This window comes from Gavia stellata, chromosome 23, assembly GCF_030936135.1.
Source record: "Gavia stellata isolate bGavSte3 chromosome 23, bGavSte3.hap2, whole genome shotgun sequence".
NCBI lineage: Eukaryota > Metazoa > Chordata > Aves > Gaviiformes > Gaviidae > Gavia > Gavia stellata.
Genome location: NC_082616.1, coordinates 1,890,032 through 1,905,827, shown reverse-complemented (window position 1 = coordinate 1,905,827; position 15,796 = coordinate 1,890,032). Strand labels below are relative to the sequence as shown.

The following is a 15,796-nucleotide window of genomic DNA, read 5'->3' as shown; positions in this document are numbered from 1 at the left end:
GAAATCTATTTGCGCTCCCGTGGGTAACAACTCCCCTCATCCCCCAATTTTGCCTCCAACTGTGCTTGCATATGACAGACGGCTCTGTTTTCCATGAGGTTCCTATGGATCCAGTAGCGTTATTTAACAAGGTGTAGCTGTGCTGCATCCACAGCGCAAAATATCAAAGTCAGTGGCCATGGTTATAATTACTCATAGCGTTCATATATTAGAAATATGCCACACAAGGACTGGATACATCCAAATTGTAGCCCACTCCAAGTGACAAAACTGTTCCCACCCAGAGCACGTGCGTGAGTTACACTGAAGTGGTTGATGTGAGAGGGCTGTGATTTATTCAGACCTGGTTCTCAGCAGGTACCAGAAAATGCAAATTAACAGTATGACGGAAAGAGATCAAGGCAAAGCTGACCCAATCCTATTTTTTTTTTTCCTTTCTCCATACCCACTCCTCTCTCGGCATCTCTCAGGGTTTTATGTTCTGAAAAGCCACTGCTCCTTGGAGTTAGGTCAGCCTCTGGAGTGATGTCTAAGGAGAAGCCATGGACATCGTATATCGGTGCAATTGTGTAACTTTAAGGGGGTAAGTTATGTAGGCCTTAGACATTACTGAGTAGGTGGAAAAAGGAAAAAGAGAAAAAAAAAGATTACTTACACCAGCTTGATTGACACTGTACGTTTTAGCTTTGACATTTAGAAAACTAAAAGGTTTAACATTTCCCTCCTTAAAAGCTAAGACCAAGTGAAGAGGGAGGCTCTTCAGGACCAAAGGCTCGGTTCACAGGTGGAAGCATGGCAGTGAGAGCTGTGTTTCCCAAGCGGAGGCTGTCAAAGTTTGTCTCACGAGAGCTGCGGTGGATTTTGCCTACACACACATCAACAGGAATTTTGTTTAAGCCATTTCCCAGAGTTCTTCAGGCATATCAAAAGCAGTTTCTCCTGCGCCTTTTTAAGTTCTCCGCGTTGCTCCCCTCCTGCTCTTGGCTGCTCACTCTGCAACAGGCTCCAAGAAGAGATCTCCAGAGACATCTACTTTACTTGCCCTTGAGTTTCCCAGGCGTAGAGCGTTGCTCGTACACCTTTTCTCTCCCCTCCTTTTTTTCTCTTCGGATTTTTTATTCAAGGTAGAGGAGAAATTGCACCAGGGCCAGTTTAGCTCCTTTATTTGTTGTAACGTGGTGTGTATGCTTGGAGGTGTGTTGCCCCTGACCGAGTTGGTTGTTTTCAGCGATTCCCCACGTTGCTCCACGTGTGGGAAACGGCAGCACGGGCGGAGAATATCAGTTACCTGAGAAAGCCAAATTGGTCGCCACACTTCACCCTCTCTCGCACCGCAGATGCTAATAATATTTAGGTAGCATGAAGAGTAGAAAGAGTCCGTGGCAATCTTACGGCGTTAGCTTTTTAGGACTCAGAGATTCAGAAATGCTTAGAAGTAGATTTGCCCTCCTAAGCCGGTGAGCATTCTGGGTCTCCGGCCAAAATGTAAACTAGCAGTATGCCAGTGCTCGCAAGAGCATTATATTCTTCGCACTGCCCATGGTGTTGCCATGGGTATCGTGCAGATTAGCTTATACAGGATGCGGGAAGGCAGAGAACAAGGGGAGAAAAACAGGATTAAAAAAGAAAAAACGCAAAAGGGTCTTACGATTTTGAGAAAAATCTTTTAAAGTCTTTATCTGTAACAGGATTTTTTTCCTTAATCCAAACTCTGCTAGCCTGGGGTTTGATTAAATTTTTTCTTTATTTATTTTAAGTCTCACACCTAGAATATGCAATTCCTTCTCTATATTTTTAAGTGGTTTGGGTATTTTAAAACAATTTTCTTCCCCAAAGGGCTCAGAATAGCCGTTGGGAATTGGAGGCCCCTCCTTCACCTACTTGAAGATGTCAGGTCTTGATTGTGAACGAAAATATTTTGAAACAAAGCTAAGGAAAGTCTTTATTTTTAAAGGAAGGAGTTACACATACCCTTGTCAGGGAACAGTCCAATTGATACGACTTTGATCCGTATGACAACAGTGAAATAGTCACACGCAGCAGCCTTTGGCAGCCAGCTAGACCTTCTGTACTTGACCATTTAGAGAAGGCATTTCCTCCTTGCTAACTAAAGCCAACACACACTCGCTCCCTCCTTCCAAAGACTCTTGGACATGTTATTGTTGCTGGTCGCTAGCTACTTGGCCTCCTTTTCAAGGGGGAAAGTCAAGGGTGAAAGCTGTGTAAGCATATGGTTTTCCATTCAATTTGATCCATTACAAGAGAGGACACCCTTGTCCTTATTGACATCTAAGGCAAACAGTTGGCAACTTCGTTGGTACTTTTAAATTAAGTAAGCCTGATACCGTATCTTGATTCATCTTAACAGAACTTCTGGGGCAGTCAGACGAAGAAGACCCATCTCGCAAAGCTTTCGTTGGCCGATCTTCAGAGCACGGAGGAGAATGTGACCCCCCGGCTCCCGGTCCAGCCATCAGACCACCAGTGCAGAGCTGCTCCCGCAGGTGAGCAGCACAGGAAAGGGACACGGGCAACTTGTGTGTCTATCAAAAATGTTCTGTAAGGCCAAGGAAAATCCTGTATTTCCATAAGAGAAAATGGAAGGGAGGGGGGAAACAGTTAACTAAAGTACTTTTGAAATGTATGTTTGATATTCTGAACTTTCCTGACAACCTCAGTTGTCATCTGCATCATGACTGTAAACACAATAAAACATTAAGACACTAAGCAGGAACTAAGAAAAACTTGGAAGCCAGAAGAACATGGCATGGACACAAAGCAACCTCCAGAAACACAGGCAGTTTGCGACCGTTTGACATGCACCAGCACAACCGTTTTCAAATTAAACCATTCGGGCAACTGCAGCCTTCCTTGGTGAATGTGCAGAAGAGAGAAATACAGCAGTGGAAATGCGGAGAATTAACAGTTACAGGTGGTAAACAGAACTTTTAAAAACCTAACGATCTTTACCAGATTTCTGGAAGCTCATCACCAGCCTGTAATCAAAATCCCTGGGATGATCTTTTGAGAGTGCCCTTCTTCCAAAGTTGATTAAAACCTGGAACTTACCTATTATGAGAGAAAAACAGGTCTGACGACTGGGGTTTTTTTCAATGTTTTTGTTGCTAGTGAACCAGCACACCACCTTGCAACAGATAGGAAATTAGAATGGAACAGCTCTTCTGCAAAGCTCAAAAAAGCATTTATTTCTCTTATTTTTCTTCATGCATTCTTGATAGAAAAGAAACAATTACTTGTTCCCAGTGAGTATATAGATGCACTTATTTTCTTTGCCTCCTGCATGTAGAAACATTTTTAGTAAATCTAGTGTGAATACAATGTTGAACTTGCACATTGACAAATCATCCTAACCATTTGTATATAACTGTGCTGAACACTCTTTGTGTGGGCAAGAAATGCATTTCTCTCTGCTTCTGGAAATCTGTGTATTACTTAGTGTTCTGTCTTTCCTGACATGAAGAGATTGAGCTTTTGCAGTATTAGATATAATATCCATTATACCATCTGCACACAACTAGTGAAACATTTATGTTATACATAGCCTACAACTTCTAGGGTACAGGAGAGTGTCTAAAGCTTTCAGAGATATCTAATGGATTTGGAGATGGGGCCTGCTTTTAAAAATACAGTGCACAATTATTCTGTCGTAACTTCTGGGATGGAGATAGCACTGTATTTATACAGGCAAATGATAAAGACAGGAAGATCATGCTGGAGCCTGTATTGACTACAGAGGACTTTCCAAGTGCTCCAATACAAGGAGCTCCTTTAACAGAGCACTAGAGCAGAGACTAATCCCAACATGCCTCTGATCGCAAGCTATAAACACGCTATCCTCCCTTCAGCTCACCTTTTCCCTTTCGGAGGTTGCTATGACTCACACGTCTCTGGCAGTCCCGCGTCTGCCTTCGTCAGGCGTCTTGGGAGAGAGATTGCAGAGTTCAACTTTACTCCTACTCCCGGCGTCCCCGGCTTGACCACGTTCGCCTGCGCCTTCCCAGGTGGGTCACCAAAAGTTGCTGAGCCTCACGAGTGGCTCCTTGCAATCGCCGGAGCTGCATAAACTGCTGGGATTTCCCGAGGCTTTTGTTTGCCTCTTGCCAGGTTGGTGAGTATAAAGCAAGCTCCCCACCCACACGACCAGCTCCTCCGCCTGCTGACAGCCGGTGCTTGTGGCTGACCTCCCCCAGGAGAGCCCGGAGGTTTTTGGTTGCCTCTTGCGGAGCTGTGAAAGAAAACTTCTCACGGCTCCCCTGGCTGGCCGCAGCCGCTTGAAGCCTGCCAACACGAATTTGAGTTTTAAAGGCACTCCCTGTGACAATGCCAACTGGCTGGGAAGGTCACCTGCTGAGGCACGGGTGACTCCAACAACCTCTTCTCTCTGCTTAAAAAAAACACAAGACGGTTACAAGCACGTAACTGTGGCTTGTGTTTTGCCTCCAGTGTCACAGAGTTTGTTTTCTATCAGACATCTGCTGCCAAGTTTGCATCAGACTTCTTCACCTGAAGAAATTCGTGTAAAGAAAGGAAAGTCTTGAGTGTCAGGAGCCTACATAAATAGGAATGTTTTCAGCGTGCAGTCATTGCAATGTTTCATCTCAAGAGAGGGGATTGTCCCGCTGTATTTAGCGTTGGTGCGGCCTCACCTCAAGTTCTGTGTGCAGTTCTGGGCTCCACATTTAAGAAGGATGTGAAGGTCCTTGAATGCATCCAGGGGAGGTGTTGCCCTCCTGATGAGAGGGCTGGAGGGCATGTCCTGTGAGGAGCAGCTGAGGACTTTGGGCTTCTCTAGTTTGGAGAAGAGGAGGCTGAGGGGCGACCTCATTGCTCTCTACAGCTTCCTGAGGAGGGGAAGTGGAGAGGGATGCCCCAAGCCTGTCAGTGTTTAAGAGGCATTTGGACAATGCCCTTAACAACATGCTTTAACTTTGGTCAGCCCTGAAGTGGTCAGGCAGTTGGAGTAAATGATCATTGTATATTCCTTCCAACAGAAATAGTCTAGTCCATTCTATTCTATTCTATTCTATTCTATTCTATTCTATTCTATTCTATTCTATTCCATTCTATACTAGAGATTTGGCTGCCTAATCTGAGACATTGGCAGAGGACGTAGTTTATAACGGGTAGATGGTTACGCAGCACTTGAGGAAATTTCTTTAAATTGATCCAACATGTGAACCCACAATTAAATCGTATTTGCTTTCTGCTGCCTCAGTGAATTCACTCGAAAAATGGCGACAACACCACCTTACTAAAACACAGTGAAGTTTATGAAATCACAGCTGTATGCTGCTTGCAGCTGGGCGTCTTAGTAAGTGCACAGCAACATTATTATTCTAACCGATTTCTCACATCACAAATTCATATCTGACATTTCCACTGTCCACTTCTTCCCAGCCTCCAACCACTACCTGCAGTTTCAAAATCAATAATCAGGACACATTCTCCCTCCTGTAAAGGCCCTTCATTGTTCGTTAGCTTGGTCGTTTTTTGTTTCATTATTGACGTTCTCCATTTCTCATGCTGTTTAACGCTAGTCTTCGGTGTTTATGTATTCTGCTCACCAGTGAGATAAATGTACATCCTGAATCATCTCCTATTTACTTCTGAAGTCTTTCCCCTCAAGAAAAGCAAAAGAAGAAAATTCCATTTTTGTGACAGATTTACTATTCTTCTCTGTTCCCTAACCCCATGCACAATACAGCCTCCTGTCTTGCCCAAGTCACTTCAGCCACGCTTTGTATGTATTACTGTAGGCAACTTGTTGATTTACCTCCTCAGCATCATTTAAATCCACAAGATACTGTCTCTGAGGACTTGATTTGTAGTCTGGGGAGCAAACTTAGTCTATAGCTTTTGTTTGCCTCATTCTCCTGCACGTTGGCATACCGTGTCTTCCTAGAGCAGATACAGTCCTTTCTGGTGGTGCGACAAGAGTCAGATCAGATCTGGACTCTGGAGCGTTGCTCCAAATTTAACGTGAGGGAACACACCTCTGCTCACTTTCTGACCTTCTGGATGTTTGCCAGTGCCGATGGTTCATTTCTGCTGTTATCCATCACAAGTCTCCGCTGGGTCACAGACCTGAGCCGAAGCAACCTTGAAGTTGGATCTAACTTAACAGTTGAATCTGCTTTGAGAAGTGGATTGGGCCAGATGACCTCCAGAGCTCCCTTCCAACCTAAAATCAATCTGTTCATTGCAAGTCGAGCCTCAGTCTTCAGTGTCATTGTTCTTGCAATAAAACCCCCGCAACCTTATCTGTACAAGTAAACTGGGAGTCACACAAAGCCAGTAGCACCGCTCATGTGCACTTGGCCTGCATGAATTCAAGTCTACATGACCATACTCCCAGGCTCTGCTGTCTTCGGGGTAGCAGTGGTTCCCCTAATCTCTGTAAGACACCACGACAGGACTTTGCAGGTGTTCAGCAAGAGTACTCGATGGCTGCTCGCTCTTCTTTCCCAGTCTTTTGTTGTCTGCCTTGGCTTTACGTCTTTGTACCAGCTAGTCACACCAAACCCATAAAATCAGTTGACCTACATGACTGCGTTTCTAACACTACCACCCCTGTCAGACCCACATACTGTCCCAAATCCATACCTCACTCAAGTTTCTGGAAGCTCAGCTCCAACACATACCCGGACTTCTTTCTTTCCTGTATTTCAACTTTGACAGAACCTTTGTTTTGGGACAGCTGAGGTGTATCTCATGATTTACACCTAACCAGAAGCCCTGGGCCAGGGCCCTGTGAAGACTAGCAGAAGGCGTTTCTGTTTAACTTACGTAATAAACCTTGTTACTGATGCCCTTCAGGGAGCCTAACATCTGCATACATGTAACAGAAGCCCAGTTTTCAGGCTGCATGATTAATAAATCACTTCAATTAACTCTCCACATAATCATCTCCTTTGCTGCTCTACGGAAACCCGTAGCCTGGGATGGAGACGGGGACAGAAAAAGGACAGAAAAGGGACGGAAAAGGCTGGAACCAAAGTGATCATTCATGAAATAGTCTCAAGGGTTTATTTCTCTGAGAACTTATTCTGGGCAAAATCTGGTTTCTCTTCTTGCCTTAACAGTCAGAAAGCAGAGAACTTAGTTTGAGACTAAAGTATGTTTTGCAGACAGAGAAAATCGGCTTAACTCCGTGACATTTTATGAAAGTAGCAATAGAGTTGCTGTCAGTGGAGAGCTGTAGTCAACTTTCCAAACTGTGCACACACACACAGAGTAAGTTATGGGCAATAAAGATTTCAGGACAGCACTCCAGATAGAGGCATTTTATTTGCTGCATAGTTTCTTTCACCTTACCGTGAACGGGACAGTTAAATATCACCAATGATGCACAGTCTGGGGAATTATTTTACAAGACAAAGCTCTCATCTCTGGCTTTGCCATTGACCATTGCCATTCTGTCCCTCCAAGTGTCAGATATGTTACAGCCTAGCAATTCTTGTCCCCTCTCTTATTATTCTTGTTACCTATTTATGGAAATGTTTTAATCAGCATAACCCTTTTGTTGCCTGTAAAAAAGGAAAATATTTTCCAAAGGTATGGACGCTGTTGTTCAGAGGACCAAGGTAATGTACTGATCCTCTCGGCAAGGCATTAAAGGAACTGATTGACTCCCTGTGAGACAGCTTATTTCTGGATGAGTCAACTAGTCAGTGCCTGCGACCGTGCCAGAGTCCGACACATAAGGGTCAGCACAGAGCTACGGCTGCACTCACTCCTCTGCCATGGGTATTGATAACTGCGGTGTGGGTTTCCTCCCCACCAGTGTGTCACTCCGTTCCCTTACCATAATGCAAGTGGATTTGGCTATCTTGCATTTGTTGGTAGTGTCAGGATGTGTGTGAAGCTGGGTTGGGGTTTTTTTTAGCTTATTATCTATCTACCTTGTCCCCATCCCCCAAACCAGAACTACTGCTATTTTAATTAGGATATCTCTTATTTTAATACAAGCGATTAGGATAGAAGGCAAAAGTGTATATCATCACAGTGATTTTTATCATAAACTTTCCTGTTGCTTATGTACTTAAAAATACATGTATTTCTACTGCTCTACAAGGTTTTTATTTAAGCTCAGAAGCATGTTTGTATATTTTGAATCTGTAGCATCACCGATCAAACCTGAGGAAGCGTTAAGAGAAAACGGCACGACAGTCTTTCATATCTGTATATGTTGGTTATTAAATCAGCATAAAGAGAGAGAGAATTAGAGTTATCCCACTGCATTCCCTTTTGTGTGTCACGTTAAAAAAAACCCCATTAAATAGATTTCTTACTCTTACTCCATTGTTTTGTGCAATTAGACAAAATAAGCATTCATCACCGTTACAGCACTGCTGTTTGTTCATCCACCGTCAATTATCTTTTTCAAAAGTTCTCTTTAACCAGGAAGCAAACCCGGTCTTAAAATAACAGAAACATAGGCTGAAAAATACGGTCTGCCACAGGTCCACGTGTAATCCTACAAGCTGCTCTATCTGTCCTAGCAATTTTCAGTTCCAGAATAACTCTATTAAGAAGCGTGCCGCGGGGATGTGGTGAAGTGGTGTAGGAAATTCATCACGGAGGTGGGATGCAGCAGCTCGGCAGTGCTAATCCTGCCCGGTTCCTGCAGCCTCCCTTCGCATTCTTTGCTGTTGCTCAGCCCTGGTGAAGGCAACAGGAGCTTCACGTGCATTGAGAAGGCGACAGCAGGCAAATATACGTGGTTCTGCGCATAAGTTGCACTTTCAATTTCTACATCTGTCAGACTTACCAACTTCAAAGGGGTGTTGGTCAAATTAATTAGTCAACGTGCATACAGCACCTTGAAAATCCAAAATTAACTCCCATGAGCCCATAAGTGCTCGAGATGCATCAAGGTGCGCTCTATGGCCTCTTGATTCCAGACAAAGGTCCCCTTGATTAAATGAGATTGCTAACGTATTACCACGTTAGCTCACTTGAAGAAAGAAAAGTTTGAAAAAGCAATTTGGCTTCGTCACATGAGCAGCGTGTGTACTTAATGGAAATTTTTCCAGCATTCACAAAACAAAGAAAAATCAATAAAATGTCTGCCAACTGTTCCACTGAAAACATTTTATAATCTATAGCGCCGAGAATCCTGAGCCAAGATAAACCAGCGTTGCTGACAGAAAATACTGACAATTATTTTACATTGATTCAACTTGGCCCAGCCCAGACTGACCTTGTTTATTCATCTCAGTCTCTTAATTCATATTAACTTGGCAACAAAATGGGACATGTGGCATGTGGGCTGAAGACCCATTTCTGTATCTTAGACTCAGATAAATGTACCGCATTGAGTACTTCCAGTGCCTTGAGCTCTTAGGTAGATTTATATGCATTAGACAGAACTGGTTAAGTTCCTTTTATCCCCGCTGGGCTTTTCATGTCTGTTGACTGTAAAACTAGAAGCTCGGTAGAAGTAACATCTTCTTCTAAGCCTTTGGATATACACGAAATCCTCCCAGTACTGGTCAATTTTAAAGACACATCCAAAGAGGATGGAGGGGTTTAAGCTCTTTTAAAACATAAAAATAGAAGGGTTATGGCAATTTGGCAGCCAAAAAAGCAATTTGCAGGTCTCGGCAGAATCCGAGGCTGTGTGTAAGAAAGCTGATCAAGACACTACGGAGGGGATAATGGGGTTGAAGAGCAGAAGAATCCCTCCGTTTTTGCAACCACCATAATCTGGTCTCCAATGAAGTTTCTTAGTTTCTTTTGCTAAACCAATAAAGCTTAGCGTGATGGGAGAGTTGCATTACTGCAGCTTAAAAATGTCTCTGGAAAGCTGATGAGGAGAGTTGCTTTTAGTTGCTGTACAGATGACCAGCTGCTTGCATAGCTGTCACCCGATGGGTAGTGTGAAGACAAAGACGCAGGGAAAATCTGAGCTTTTTCTTTAATTATTTACATTCTCATCAGTAATAAAGGGCTTTTTATGCCTGGAATGTATTATTCGCATTATCAAAGCCGAGCGAGAGTTGCGCTGTGGCAGTTAACAAATTGGGTGCCGCACAAAAGCATTCACGTTTTCATTCTCACAACTACACTGCTGTCATTTCTGAAAGTCACCCTTGAGTAAAACACTATTTAAGTCAAACATGACTACATCCACGGAGGGGGAAAATCGACCCAAATGAGGAGAATTCCCCCAAAGGGGATCCCAGTTGGCTTGGCTTGAGAGATTCATTTTATTGTCTCTGTTTGACTCGTTCTTGCCGAAGGCAGCGCTCCCTTGGACTTCACCGGGCACTTGGCAGTTTGCGGACGGCGGGACAAGCGGCGAGCCGGCAAGCCGAGATAGCACAAGATAACCTCCAAATTTCCAGTTCCACTGCCTTGGGAATGGATTGCCTTTCCACACGCCTACATAAACGGAGATTAATGATGAGTGAAGAAACCGAGACTAGCAAAACCAAAAAAAAAAAAAAAAGAAAAAATATCCATCCATATTTTTCATAACACACAGCTGACATTTTCCTCCCTGCAGCTCCTTCATGGATTTCAGTGATGGGATGGTGTGGGGACGGGGTTTAACTGCAAAAATCTGCCTTTTGTGTCCGACATCCTCCTTTCCCGGCATCCGCCCAACCGCCTCCATGCAGGGCTGCTGCAAGTGCCAGGTGCCTGCTGCCTGCGTTGCACATCCCTGGCCTGTCATCCTGCTTAACAAAACCGTAACTGCTCCAAAAAACACCAGCTTTACACCACGTCTTTGAATGACAGGATGGTGCTGGAACGACTGCACGGCCAAACGAGTGATCCTAGTGACGCTCAGTCAACAAACGTACTGGCATCTGATAAAAAAGAGCTATAGTTTGTAGCCAGGGAATTACACAGGCTGCTGTGTACTTGAAAAGATAGAAAACAAACAAAACAGCCTTGCTCTGCAGTGTAGCATCTCCCCAACTCTTCAGTCCTTGCTCCCTCCCCTGCTATCACTTCTGTTTTGTTTTCAAAGACCCACCAGCCGCAGACAGGCAGAGGACACGGAGTGTAAGCCCGGAGCTGATGGCCACACCGCCTCCCCGACGGGGAAACCCTTTTCCAGCAGCCGGGAAGGTAAGTGAACGAGTCGCTTTCAAATATGCACAAGGGGGTGAAGCTAGAAATAATGGTGATGATTGCTATCTTGGAAAAGAACTTGGATCTAGGAAGAAAAATAAGGCAGTGGCATTGCAGCGTGAGCTTGGTTTGTGTACGCCAAGCAGGGAGAGATGTTAGGACTCAGCTTCCAGCTCTCGCGACATAGAATAAATCATCTGATCGTATGAATCTCCTTATCTCGCAGTGTTATTCGTGATTTAACAAAGACAGACAAAGTGTTTATTAAATTCGGTTGTTGTTGCTCTTATTCAGTGTGCAATGGCCAGGTCCTCCAGCAGCAGAGCTTCACCCTTTACGTGGCTTGTGAAACAGCGTTTTACACTACTTCTGCAGGGGGGTTCTGGACTAAATGGATGCAGCCGTCTTCTTTGGCAGTATTCGGTATCATGTCCGTCATAGCAGATTCAAAGTAGCGCAATGGTGTAAGAAAGTAGTTGTCCAGCACGAGAGAGTCACGGTTAAAGAGTCGTCCTGTAAAGTCAGCCAGGCAGGGATACGTAAGAGTATTTGCACAAGGGGCGAGACGGGGATTTTTATCTTCTGTCTTGTCCGGGTGTCCCATCACTATACTGACAGGTATGTAGGAACTGAGCCAGCCTCCAGGCACGCTGACACGGAAAGTCGAGGCGTAACCGCGGTTCCTATAGCCACGACTGAAATAGATAGTTTCAAACAAGCCAGCTACGGGTGCGCTTCCACGTTACAGCGAAGCTGAACTAGCAGCTTGCCACCATCGAAACGGGAGGGTCCTGCTTCCCCCTCGCCACCTTCTCCCACCCGCCTTCACGGCATCACCCGGGGGGGGCCACCAGCGTATCAACCCGAGCCAAAAAAATCATTTGTTTTCTTTCCCGTGGGCTTTTGTCCATCCCCTGAGCCGAACTGCATTGCCTGGGGATCAGAGGACACCACAGACGGCACCAAGTGAGGGGCAGAAGCACATTGCCTGCAGCAGGACTTCTTTTTGATGTTGGCAGCTGTTAATTCGGCTCAAGCTGTAACACGAAGCCTCATCCTCAAGCACCTCCAGCAGCAACCTGACAGCACACAGGCTGCAAAACCCTCCCGAGAGACAAGGCGAGCGCTCGGGCAGGCGGCCCGCACCGAGCTCCAGCACCCTACAGCTACCCCGGCAGAGGTAGCGAGGTGTGCTGCAGCCACGGCTCCGGCACAGCGCATGCATCCCACCGCTGCAGCGGCTTGCCGCCGAGTCAGGACAATGTGGGAACCCCGATCCATCGTTGGCCTCGCGTCTCCACACTGCCCTATCCGCAAAAATCACGGTTGCTTTAACTTGGTGTAGTGTTTGAGGGTATATACATATCCTACATGTATAGACTTGTATAAGCAATATATTAAATATTTTAATTCATCCATTGAATAACAGGATATGAAATAGCTGTGTCCTATCAAAAAAATGAGTTACCTAATACCGTAGCTTTGTTTGTTTGGGTTTTTCAGCGAGTTCAATGGAATGTAAATAACATGGTGATCTTTTTTCTTCCTTTTTTTTTTTTGAAGGAAATTTGAGAGCAGTTCCTACAGAGCAGGTAACGCATTTCTGATTTATTTTTTTATTTCTGCTTATTGTTATTTACTCTATTTTGCAGCTTCCTGAAACTCCCCGAGCTTGTCCCTGCAAGCTGTCTGCCTGCAGGGCTCTTGCTGAAATTGGTAGAAACGCTCCTATACGGCGCTGCTAGAGCGGGGCTTCATCTGCGGCTTTGAATTGAGCGCAGCACATAAAAGTCGAAAATTATTATTACCCGATGCCTGTTGGATGGGACCTAAGAAAGAACTTATTGTCTTCCATCCGCGTTCATCTTACGCGAACTAGCCGGCGCTCGTATTGGTGCTTTCACGAGCGAGACCACAGTAAAGAGGAGTGAAATACTACCCTATGGTTTCATGATCGCTTTAAGCTGATTTAACTGCAAGGTGCTGCCAAAAAAGGTGGACCGGCCCTTCCCGCCCCGACAGCCTCCAAGTCCCATGTCCTCCTCCCTCTCCCGCACTGGCTCGGGCACCCGTACGCTTCCAACCCACGAGAAGCTCACGGGGCAGGAGAGGAGGAGAAGACCCCCACATGGGCAGGGAGACCCTACCCCGTCCCCCAAATCCTTCAGCTACCCCTATCTCCCGTGGGGACATTCCCTCCCGGCCCCGTTTGGTGCCCCAGGTGGTTGGGTGTCGGTGGGGGTGCGTATAGAGCACATACATCGGGCGATCCTGTCTCTAGAGCTGATGAGTCAGCAGCGTGCAGCACCAACGTACTCCTTCAGTTCTGCTTTAAAGAAAAAGATAAAATAAAATGAAAAAAAAACTGTCTCGCAGCAGCACGGTTGAAGGCACAAGAGTGCCTGTATTTTAGCCTCCTCCCAATTACAGTTCTTGTTGAAACTTCTATTTTTGAGGCCAAAGTATTCAATGTTTGGCCTCGGTACAAACAGATCATTAAAAAAAAAGAAAAAACAAAAAAAAAAGAAAGGAAATGCTTCAACCTCCCAGCAGAGCAGGATGGCACTTATTTATTTCTTTCATTACAAAACCAGCCCGTGCCAAGTAAAATCGTGCTCTAAGAGCTGTTCTACCAGTCCCGAAGCGCTGGAGAACAACACATGCCGGCCCCACCTCTGCAGCCTCCCGCGGGCCCCTGCGCATTTTCCCTGGGTGGAGGATGGGGAAAGGCTGGGGAGCAGGTGACAGAGTTCGCCGCGCCGGGGTCGCGCTGGCGGGAAAGCCCCGTACTCAACGGATGTCCCCGGCGACCTTTTCAGGGCTTTGGTGGCCTCGGGATACAGAGTAAAGTAAAATATAGCAGCGGTGACAGTCTGGAGGCATTGGTGGGATTCCTGGGTTTGCAGCTGGGTTATCCAGCAGTTAACTGCTCCTTCCCTGAGCTGCCTGTAAAACGCTCCTTGCCCCCACCTAAGCGGCTGAATTAATAAAGTGAGAAGTTCATTTGAAAGCTCTGAACTATCACAGGAAAATCCGCGAGCACGAACTCTGTGTAATGGGAGTGATACAAAGAACAAAAAACTTTGCCGTCGCATCGTTAAGGACTGACTTACACAAGGCAGCACGGTTAGAGCATCCTTTGGTTCCAAAATGTTACTGCGACTGAGCGGTCACCGTTGCTAAAAGCTGACGGGTCAAAGCGTGACCTCCGCGGCCCCAGTGGAGGTGCCCTGATTTCACCAGACATCACAGTTGTGCGTGCACGGGAAAATGGGGCACCTCCATCCCTGCCGAGCTGCTCTGCTTCTCACAGGACCGAGGGAAGGGAGATGTGGTGCTGTTGGAGGCGGCAGCTCTGACAAGTGCTTGGGCTGCAGAGGGAAACGATTTGCTGGGTGAGAGGGAGCCTGTTGTGCACGCCAGGTTTTTGGGAGTAGAAAACCCATCCACGCAACATTAACTTGGAACTTCTGGGAATATGTTTCCAACACCCTTCTGTCCTGACTTTTAACGGCGTGTGGAAATTTGGAGGTCTTGCTCTTGGGTAGCAACGCAGGAACCAGCACCCAGCAAATCAGAGCAGCTCCTTTCTAGCTGAAGGGAACCTCTGGCTGTAGTTCGACCCGTCCCAAATCCAACCCGAACCCACCATCAGCAGCAGCTCCGCACCCAGACACCGCCACCAGCCCTGCTGCATCAGTGCCAGCATTTGATGGAGAGCCTGTCCCCGAGGTCCCGCTTTCACCCTCCTGCTCCCCCGGGATGGTGTCCCTCCACCACCACTTCCCGCACGTTGCTTCAGAGCGAGCCCTCACAATACCGGGCTGGGTGCCACGCAAGGGGAGCACACCCAAAACCCAGCCCTTCTTGCACAGTCAATTCTGCAGGAAGATCTCTGCAGCGGCGAGCCCGAGGATTTTCTTTGCCTCCCTTCGCCAGTTCGTTGGCGAAAGGCTGGAGCCAGAAGTGACCTATCCCCAGTGCAAATGGCCACGGAGGCCTCGGTGAGGACGTATCCGACATGGACCCTATCTTTCGTAGGTGCATCATAACGCGTGTCTTCCTCGCTTGCTGCCGCTCTCAGCTATGAGGAAGCTTCTCCTCCCTGAAACCGTAAAGACCGTGCAACAAAATGTTCCCAGTCACCTGCCAGAGCAGCTGGCTGTCACACAGCCAAACAACGCTCGAGCAGTTGAACAAGATTTGTTTTCTAGAGGAAAGCCTTAGCCCTACAGCACGCAAGAGGCGGCTCAGAGGCAAGACCGTGCTATCGCGTGGCTTTGCCAAGCTGGTTCGGGACCGGCGGTGGCCGGAGGATCCCGTCACTGGGGACGAAGGTGGGGATGGCATCGGTAGTTGCCGGAGGAGCGAGGATAAGCTGCAGTTTTTCTTGCCCTGTGCATGACTCGGTTGGGTACGGCTCTTCAAGCAACAGGGGAAAAGCAAATGAGAAGTGAGCATCCCATCTGCAATATTTGGTGTTCGTGTTCAGTCCCGTTGTCCAGGAAAGGCTGGAGGTGGGATGGAGGTAGCCTGGAGGGCCGTGCTGCCCGAGAGCCAGCCTACTCTTGCTGCTTTGAGCTGGGTGATCTCCAGAGGTCCCTCCTGGCCTGCGTTATTCTGGGATTTGGTAATTTTGAGCAAACTACGTAGGTTGGTTCAAAGAGTCTCCATTTAGCAGCACCCAGCC

The 15,796-nt window shown here is 46.6% G+C and overlaps 1 protein-coding gene across 1 annotated transcript in view; it reads left to right on the top strand.

Moving 5' to 3' along the window:
* Positions 1–15,796, top strand: part of WDPCP (WD repeat containing planar cell polarity effector) — a 107,781-nt gene that overhangs the window by 88,953 nt on the left and 3,032 nt on the right. The window contains exons 14-16 of the mRNA XM_059828600.1: positions 2,369–2,504; positions 11,003–11,103; positions 12,670–12,698. Of these exons, the coding sequence (XP_059684583.1) occupies positions 2,369–2,504; positions 11,003–11,103; positions 12,670–12,698 (266 nt within the window). The remainder of the gene's footprint in view (positions 1–2,368; positions 2,505–11,002; positions 11,104–12,669; positions 12,699–15,796) is intronic.